The sequence below is a fragment of the Pararge aegeria genome, chromosome 23, assembly GCF_905163445.1.
Source record: "Pararge aegeria chromosome 23, ilParAegt1.1, whole genome shotgun sequence".
NCBI classification, from domain to species: Eukaryota; Metazoa; Arthropoda; class Insecta; order Lepidoptera; family Nymphalidae; genus Pararge; species Pararge aegeria.
Genome location: NC_053202.1, coordinates 7,883,393 through 7,893,201, shown reverse-complemented (window position 1 = coordinate 7,893,201; position 9,809 = coordinate 7,883,393). Strand labels below are relative to the sequence as shown.

At 35.1% G+C, this 9,809-nt stretch overlaps 1 protein-coding gene across 1 annotated transcript; it reads right to left on the bottom strand.

Annotated features, from left to right (window-relative positions):
* Nucleotides 1-903: 903 nt before the first annotated feature.
* Nucleotides 904-3,745, bottom strand: LOC120634293. The gene is made up of 3 exons (XM_039904784.1): nt 3,626-3,745; nt 2,681-2,767; nt 904-1,582 (listed from the first exon to the last, which is right to left on the bottom strand). The coding sequence occupies exons 1-3, from the start codon at nt 3,689-3,691 to the stop codon at nt 1,103-1,105; spliced, it is 633 nt and encodes a 210-aa protein (XP_039760718.1). The 5' UTR covers nt 3,692-3,745; the 3' UTR covers nt 904-1,102.
* Nucleotides 3,746-9,809: the final 6,064 nt, after the last annotated feature.

The window sequence follows — 9,809 nt, the reverse complement described above, 5'->3', positions numbered from 1 at the left end:
TATTTTTCGAAACATTATACTTACTTAAATTATTTTATATTGTATTATTAATTATTAATATAATAGCTCGTAAGTACCTCGTTGGCATTCGTCTTTAAATTCAGGACGTTTACGTGTAAACTTTATAAGTAAATTGTAAATAGAATCTATTGTTGTATATTAGATTAGGTATGCTTTGTATTGAAATATTTGCAATACGAATTTGTACTAGTTCACCAGTTATATTATTTGCTTTAATATTTTTGCGTGTAAGTTGGCAATATAACCCTATGTTTGAGTGAAATGTGGATAAGAAGTGGTATAATGAATCTTTCTTTAAGTTCAGATCTAGGAACTTCTAAAGCTTTAGTGTGTATCAAAGTCTAGTATTTTGTACGTGTAAATATTGTCAATTAGTATAGATTTTTTTATTAAAATAAAACTTATTATCTATGGTTATTCATTGGTTTTCATTAAATACGGGGTTAATAAATCAAAACTTTTTACAATATTCCAAAAATAATATACTTTTCCTATCCGAAAGTAATTTTTGACGATTAATATTGTTTCCATTGTTCAGATTTGATGGTGACAATTTCTTTTTTCAACTTAAAAACTATAGTTTCCATAGCGGTTTCAAATCACCCCGGTAAGGGTACAACAATTTTATATACGGTAGCACTGGCGTGTACAATCCATTTATCTACTGGTATCTTAAATTCTAATCAATTACTTATACATCGGTGGTAGGCCTATTTGTAAAAACTTTGGCTACCATCGGTGGACCTAGACCCATTTTAAGCAATAAAACATAACCTACCTCAACAGTGGAGGATACAATCGTGAGGAAACCTGCATGTAAAATTTCACATCCAAAAATGTTTATGTGTATGTATGTTTTGTATTCATGAAGACCTTATCACAGGCACTTATGAAGCGTTTATACATTTAACATGTTACCACTAACCAAAGAGAATAACAGGGAAAATCAATCTTAACAGGGAATTAAAGTTGAATGTGGAAAATGTATTACAAAATAAACGTGATAGAAGACACAGGCAACCGATGAATAAAAGAAATGCATTTCACGCTTTCGTATACAATTTAATAAAGATCCCTAAATCTACCAATAATTTTGAATATGAGCCTTAACAACATCGTAGTCTTTATCTTTGCTGAGAAATTCCATTTCGTCCAAATCCTTAATTATAAAAACATCATCTCTAACGACCTCCCGTTTATTTCTTTTGTGTGTTATTCCCTTTTTTGTTTGAAACTTATGAAACGGCATTGGGTATCTGACGATCTTTGAATTTTTCCTCGGCTTCCTTTTGTGATTGTGCTCCGTTGATACCCGGGCTTCGTTATTCTTATATGTACTGGCTTCTGTGATCTCTACATGTACAGAAGACTGCGTTGGTTTTCGGGTCATTGGATTTACGTAGATCTTCCTGCTTCTGCTCTTGCCATTTTTTATAATCTTCTGTATGGTCCTTTTCGGTGACTTTGTTATCTTACTTTTCTTTTTCCGCTCCTCGTAGAACTTCTTTGGTACGCGTAGTGGGTTCTCGTCTTTGTCATAGTATGTTTTGTTCACAGGTAGCTGAAAAGCAATTAACATTTTTTTTTTGAGAAATAAACAAGAACGTCACCCTACATAAGTGAAGTGGATTTTGAGTATCGAAACACTTCAAAGTCAGAGTAAAATGGAACTCATCTTAATCAATTTAAAGCTCATATTTGTAAACAATTCTACTGGTATTGCTCTTGCCAGAATGTTTGTAAAATAAAAATTAGTAGTACAGAATTACGGAGTTTGCTTTAAAGTTCTTGTGGTTCGATACCAGTGACTCCAAAAGAAGAATTTCTTATTTATTGTGAGTAGGAAGTTTTTTTTTTGGCAGTGACTTAATTGAAACTTATTTTTATAGTTTGGCCGATTCACACAATATCTTTATTAATATAGCCCACTTTATTAAGGGCTATATGTACCTAACGTAAAATGCATTTATAGAGTAGGGAAAAAGTTGGATAATTTTTTCATTTATTTATTCAATAAGATTAGCTCTCAAACGTTTTAGCATAGTATCTTTTGTACATATTTACGGAGTTGTGTAAAATTAATTTTTATCCTCCATTTTATGACGGTGGCCATCTCGAAATCTCACTAAGTAATAAAAATCGACCAAAAAAAGAAACAGAATCAAAATCGGTTTATCCTTACTGGAAATACGATGCTACAGACAGAAACACACACCCACAAGCACATATACACACATACACACACACGCGCGCATGCGACAAACTTATATACTCCGTCGTTATTGCGTCGGCGATTAATAAAAGAGTAAAAGCTCTATCATTACCCGGTTCAGAGCATCTTGTAATCCCATCTATCTTACGAGTTAGCTTTGAACTTCGTTTATAGGAGATTTGCGAGCACATCGTACAGGTACGAGTACATTCAATTAATCGGATTTATAAGTCCTGTATCAAATCCGCTTTTGATTGGATTGAATGAACCCATTTGACCAATAAATCGATAGGTAGGTAATCTAAACAATCACAAATAAATTATATTGAAGTGTCTAGTCTGGCTATATATATATAGCAGAGCTCTTTGGGAGAAAACGTCCAGGGGCAAATGCTATATAAAGCTTATATATATAAAGCTTAGCAATAGATTGCAATATATGCTTACCGGGTTATTGTTAACAGACGCATAAAAACTCAGAGCTCCTTGATTTGGCTTAATACGCTTATCTCCGAGGATATTTGCGGATGTATCCTGGATCAAAAAAAAATAATGGATTGTATCTATAGAACAAAATACTGCTGCATAAAGGTATGAGCATCGCACACACACAGGCCACAAGCCTCTTCTCTCAAAAAAGAGAACGAGGGAAACCTTCCAGGTTTTTCCACTGTGGGTATATTTTAATTTACTAATAGACAAACTAAAGTTTATATTAGTAAAAAAAACACGAAAATTGCAACAAAAAATTCAGCAATAAAATGAATACTAAACCAACTAAACACCTACGCCATGATGCTTACAGGTATAATCAGGGCCTTAATAATAAACGTAGCATAACGACGGAATAGCTGTGTCACCTGACAGCGCCTTTCAAATATCAGAGCATGAACACACTTCCGACGTCATGCCACGTTCTAAAATCCTAGTGGCCCGCAACGGCTTCGCGCGGATGGATATAAATTAATTAAAATTTTTTTTACATGAAACTACTTTTTGTGCCTTAATTATAAAAGTTAGACATATTCTGCCCTGGCTTTATTATTAGCATTAACTAACTGTACCTACAACTATTCTCAAGAACTCAATCATGATCCAAATAAAAAATATCTCTCATTGTCAAGGCAGCGTTCGCAAAAAAGGTTGTCGTTCCCCCTTTTTTTTTAACTTTGTTTGAAATTTTTCGTGTTAATATATAGCCTATGACACTCACAGATAACGTAGTTTTCTATTGGTAAAAGAATATTCAAAATCAGTTCAAAAGATCCGGAGATTTGAGAGAGAGCCTACAACCTTGATAATAAATGGGGCAAATATTTTCTATTTCTATTTCTATTTCTATAATCTTATCTCTTCTTATCTCTTTATAATATTAGTATAAATAAAAAATACCTGAATAGATTCGGAAGCTACAAATACGTCTCCGAGTACGTACACCATAACCAATAGAACTAGCATAACGTGCAAATACCCCTAAGAATTATTGGAAAATGAAAAAGGTTTCCTTTTAACAAGCAGCTTTTGTAAACCAAGAATCTTTATTACCATCTAACTCAAAACAGCATTGTTATAACCGCTCGAATGCTGTTTGTTTAAAAGTTTGTTAGAATAATGCTACCGGATCGCAACGTTTGTTACTTGCACATTTTTCACGTCCGAAAAACGACCCTGGCAAATCTGATCTGGCGGGAGGTTTTGATCGTAGCTAGCTAACAACCTGCTTGGAAAGAAAGGTTGTGTAAAGAAACCCGCCGAGAAGATGAGATGATGATTCCCACTGTTGGGCATACGCCTCCTTTGTTATGAGAGACGGTGTTACACCATATATCCCCCACGCTGCTCCAATGCCGATTGGTGGTCTTTAATGACTAACCGGGCTCAGAAAGAACGCTTGCTCTCTGTGACAAGGGGACTACCAATTTGCTAACACTGGGCTGGTACTGAAAAATCTTAAACAATAAATACACGATACCAAAACAATTTTTGGTCCGACCCAAGATTCGAACCTAGGACCTCGTAATTCGTAGTTCAACATGCTAACCCCTACACCTATGAGGCAGTTATAGTTTTTTTTATCTACTGCAAGTTAGCCCTAATCAGATTCTGCAACATAACATTGTTGGTAGAGTTATCCACGGCCGAAACGTCCCATCAGAGAAGCAACCAGTCTTGTCTCCATTTTTATTTCTATATAAAAATTAATAATTTGTTTGTTCTTGGGCAGAATTTACAATTACGAAATAAAGTATTTTTCTAAAAGTAGATTAGACGTTTCTTCATTGGAAATCTGTTTATGTTCTGGTCTGCTGTCACCAGAACATACTGGTCACCACCCCTCCTTTTCTACTACAATCTACTGCAACTGCAACAGCGTCCTCATTGTACTACTAAAATCTACTGCGATCAACAACACCCCACCCACCCGTCTGGCGAGCGTGGTGGGCTAACGCTCCTATTAGTCCAGCAATGGACTCTTAGGCTATGGATTATACCAGCCCTCGTTTTTCAAAGCAATCTCTTAATAAATTAATTAAATTACGTTGCGTAAATAAAGCTGAATTAATAAACTATTACTATTCAAAAACAAATGTTTACGCCCAAATTCAAGATCTAGGGATTCACTTTAAGGCCTCGAGGCAACTTAGTCGAGCTCTTATTGACTCGCCGGATGTAACAAATTTATAATGAACAACTAAAACGAGGTTCAGACATACCGAGTGCGAGCGGACCGAAGATTTTTTCTCGGATTTGTTTGTTAGCACTTGACTGTAAAGTCGAGCTTGAAGTAGGCGACGATTCTAGGATAAAACTGCAATAACCGGGGGGTTATAGCTGGTTATTAAAATTCTAAATTCATCTATTTCAAGTAGGCCTTATTTAAGCAGTTTTAAAACGTCAAGTACGTCTGTTTGTAGTGACTCTACCATCGGTTTGGAAGGCAGATTTTATCGACAAGAAGCCGGTAAGATTTTATTTAGATTAGGTACATTTATATAAAAATGAAATTCTGTTCCTTAGTCTCACTAAAACTCGAAAACGCCGCTCCGATTTATATTAGCGTAAAGCAATCAATTTAACTGGCTTAGTGAAATAGATAAGTCGGTAACTGCAGAGAAGTTCGGCTGACAAGGTTCGAAGGGGAATACTCACATTCCATGCAAAAAGAGACCAAACCTGTCAGTAAATCCAGCATGTTTTCCTTATCCTAAGGTTGCCTGACAGAGATCGCTACTAAGCCTTTGTATACTGCTTCTGTCTGTGTTTTTTTTTAACTTGTAGTGTGCAAATAAATAGTATAAATAAATAAATAAGTATTTGGGTGGGTATAACTGTTTGTAGTAAAATTACCACCGGTTTGGAACGCAGATTCTACCGAGAAGAAGCCTGCAAGAAACTTAACAGTTGCTCTTTTTTGTATCTGAAATCTGAAAGCAGAGCTGTGTTTTTTCAAGCTATCTTATAATTAAGTGAATTGTATAGTAACCACACTGTAATACCAGCAAAAATAAATAGGCTCATTGTAATACGATATCTTTGCCTTATTTGCTTTTGTAATTTGTGAACTAAGTACTCATGAACTTGTCATTTACGACTGGCCTAAAAGTTTTGAAAGCTTCATCTTTAATTTATACGAACGCAATAATATGCGTTTTAATAATATAAGTCGAGTCTTTATGACGTGCAAAAACCATAAAACCATCCGAGTAGTACCTTGCTATTACCAAATCACGTTGTCAAAGTGATCATATTTACCTGAACTCCAAAGAAAATACAAGAGATTTGACAAAAAAGCTATTGATACTGACTTTTTATTCTGTGACTCCAAACACCATTGTTTTAACAAAATCAGTTAAAAAAAATTAAAATTTCAATTCACAGGTGGTCAGTTATAATTTTATGTGAAAATTAGTAGACGTGTAGACGTGTGAAACAAATAACTAAGATTTAGGGTTTCAAGAATAAAGAGATAAGAGGTATCGAGATCATTTATGTTATAACTAGCTTCTGCCCGCGACGTTGTCTGCGTGGACTTCAGAATTGGGTCAAAAGCTTCGCTCGTTAACAATTTTTAATCCTACCACGGGAACTGTTTGAGGGATCAGTATAGAAAGTACATGTCCTTTTCCATAGCATACCAAATTTCAAAGCTGTCTGCGAGCGCCTTAGCTCGTAAACAATTTTTAATTTTCCCTCAGAAACATCTTAAGGAATCGAGATAAAAGGTAGCCTATGTTCTTTTCCATGTCAAAGGCTACATGCGTGCCAAATTTCATTCCAATCCGTTCAGCCGTTTTTGCGTAACTGAGTAACAAACACATATATATATATATATATATATATATATATATAGATATAGATTAGCCACAAAGTAAGCGTAGCTTGTGTTATGGGTACTAAGATGACTGAATATTTTTATGAATAATATACGTAAATACTTATAATATACAGGTAAACACCCAGACACTGAAAAACTTTCATGTTCATCACACAAACATTTTCCAGTTGTGAGAATCGAACCCACGGCCTTTGACTCAGAAAGCAGGGTCGCTGCGAACTACGCCAATCGGCCGTCGACCTGATGACGTAAGAAAACTAAATACTAACATGTCGAATAAAATAAAGCAACAATGAAGAACCAGGTAACATTTCTTTTATATTAAGACTAACTAGCACTTGGCCGCAATCACACCTGACGGTAAATGATAAGCCATCATCAAATGTGGAGTAAGTGTTAGGCCTCATGTGCCTGTAATTACATCGAACTTACTCTAATACTTACTCAATTCGAATACTTTCACATTAAAATAAATACTCGGATTTTCAGATACTTCTACCACACTAAGACGCTTGCACCCGCTATAGAGTGTTTCTTAATACACCAATTAAATAATTAGTGTCATAGATTTTATGATAAACCGCTCAGGCCGCGATTTCCAGAATTTTTGCGATCGCATGTTCTAACCCTATCGGTTCCTAAAATTGTATATGCATTTTAAATTTTCTAAAATTGATAATTCTTCCAAGTTTAGGTACGAATACTAATAAAAACAATAAAATTATAAAAAAGCAATGTATCATCTCTTGTTACAAAAGTGTCTAAAAAGTAAAAGTAGATCGAAACTGCAATGTTTCCTACTAGATGGCGCTACAGTCGCTATAAGACTGATGTAAAAGGCATATACTAATTTCGTCATCGCAGTAGGAGAGCCGTAGCTTAATTTGTTATAGCGTTTAGGCCGCGATTGATAGAGAGTCGCAGGTTCAAATCCTGTCGGTTCCGAAAATTTGTATATGCAATTTAAAATTTATAAAATGGGTATTTTCATAGAGAGGTACTCTTTTGCAAATGATTGTTTGATCAGATAACCAGGTCGTCGTGTACGTGTGTTATTCTTTTCATTGTTATTTTTTTAGTTGAAGATACCTTTGATACTAGCGATACTGCACGCAATTGTGAAATGCTCTCAAGTGATAGACAAGATACCGGAGCAAACCCTCTTTGCTACTGACTACTGCATGCGGTTAGGGGTGTGTCCTGAGGGCACTCACATTATGTGCACGCACTTTAATCCCGTGAGTATATTATGTCACGTTTGCCACCCCTAAATCTTTTTAAAAATGGATTTATACTACGCACCTATACACCTACTAAGCTTTCTAATTTCCAAACCAAGTTGTAGTACATGGTTTGGAAATTAGGAGTCATTAATAAGAGCAAATATGATTCCTATTGTTTCCACATCTTCAATCATGAGCAAAACAATTACGATTAAACTTGAATCAATTTAGTTTTTAAAATAATCTATTAAGCAACTTCATATGTCGTTGCGCCGATATGTATATCTATATATATAAAAGAAAGTTGTGTTAGTTACACCATTTATAACTCAAGAACAGTGGACCAATTTTAATGATACTTTTTTTACCTACGCTTAGTCCGGAATAGGATATAAAGTATTGAAATATAGTATTCATGAAAACAAAATTGTTAGGCGATACGAAGTTCGCTGGGACAGCTAGTTATTCATAAAAGTATTCATCAGTCGTTATAGTAGGTACACGGGTAGTACAACATATGTAGGTATGTATAACAATATGTGTATTTTCATATAGTAATAGCGTACCCAGCCCGCTTCGCCGAGCTAGATTTTGCTTTATTTTATTTAAACAATAAACTTACATCATTATTTTTTTTATTTAAGTCTCATAATATATTAAATCATTTATTTCTCTACGTATTCATTCTCTTCTATTCTCTTCTCGAGCGGGTGAAGATCATTATCTACACCCATGTACACAATAGAATATCATCATTGTAAATAAAAGCTGTATTTGACAGTTTGACAGTTCAAAAATAGGAGTGCTCCGATCGTCACCAAACTTTACAGGATTACTCGCCAGGTCAATCCGGAGATTCCCTGAAAGTTTCATTGTAATCGTACCTGCCGTTTCGGAACCTATACGGAACATACCTACACACTTTCTCTTTTATATATATAGATTTATTTATTTACTTAAAAAGTGTTTTTTATTTACAGAATAGAGCGATGGGGCCACTCTGCGTTGGTACAAGAAACGTATCTATCACCTCAGAATACGCTGAATTATTTCTTGATTTATTTAACCTGTGAGTTGCGTGTTCATCCCTACTATCCCTATACCTACTAATATTATAAATGTGAATGTAAGTTTGTTTGTTACGCTTTCACGCAAAAACCACTTAACCGATCCTCATGAAACTTTGTACACATATTCTTGAAAGTGTTAGAAGTAATGTAGGGTACTGTTTATCCCGACATTAAGCTCGGTTCCTTTGGGAGAGGGGATGAGTGTTTGTCGATTTTACACCATAACTCCGAAAAATTATAACCGATTTAAATAATTATTTTTCTCCTTCCTCATTTAAGGCTTAGCGATACTACATACTTTAATTTTTTTTAGATCTACAACTAAATTTAATGCCAAATAAAAAAACAAAATCAAACGCAGACGAAGTCGCGGGCAACACCTAGTACTTAATAAACAATGCTAAAAAGGGGTTACTACGCCTTTTTTTACTGTTCGTTGTTAAAAGCTTTAATGCTATCTCTATCCCAACGGCGAGACGGAGGTTTTACGGGACCTTCTCTGAATGGGAGTAAACACTAAACGTAAGAGAACTAAACACCATCACGGCACATCACTCTTGTTGGTTTTACTAGACACCCGGGGAACCCGGGGAACCGGTTGTGTACTTCCTAGACATCTGTCAACCACCCCAGCGAAGTGTTTAGGTTCCAGCGCTGCAAAGGAAGGAGATCGGGACAGCTTAATCCGGGTTAAAATGCCAAAGAATATAATAGAAAAACCTTTATTTCAACAGAAGGAAAAACGCAAAGAAAACTGGAATAGTAGATACTCAGTGCTAGGGTGCAAAGGCGTATTGCTAATAGTGATCTTTAAAAGGCAACCCGAGCGTACGGAGCCGATATAAAATTATTTATTAATAAATAAATAATGTTTAAAAGTGGACGGTGCAAAAAAAAAAAACGTACTGAAACATACATACTATATTTACTAACTACAATAATGCCAT

What these genes read in the sequence shown, in the direction of transcription:
- LOC120634293 (XM_039904784.1), bottom strand. Translation starts at nt 3,691, where the DNA reads ATGCTAGTTCTATTGGTTATGGTGTACGTACTCGGAGACGTATTTGTA. An exon ending in TAGCTTCCGAATCTATTCAG is followed by an intron (nt 2,768 to 3,625) that starts GTATTTTTTATT and finishes TTTTTGATCCAG; the next exon opens with GATACATCCGCAAATATCCT. An exon ending in CGTCTGTTAACAATAACCCG is followed by an intron (nt 1,583 to 2,680) that starts GTAAGCATATAT and finishes ATTGCTTTTCAG; the next exon opens with CTACCTGTGAACAAAACATA.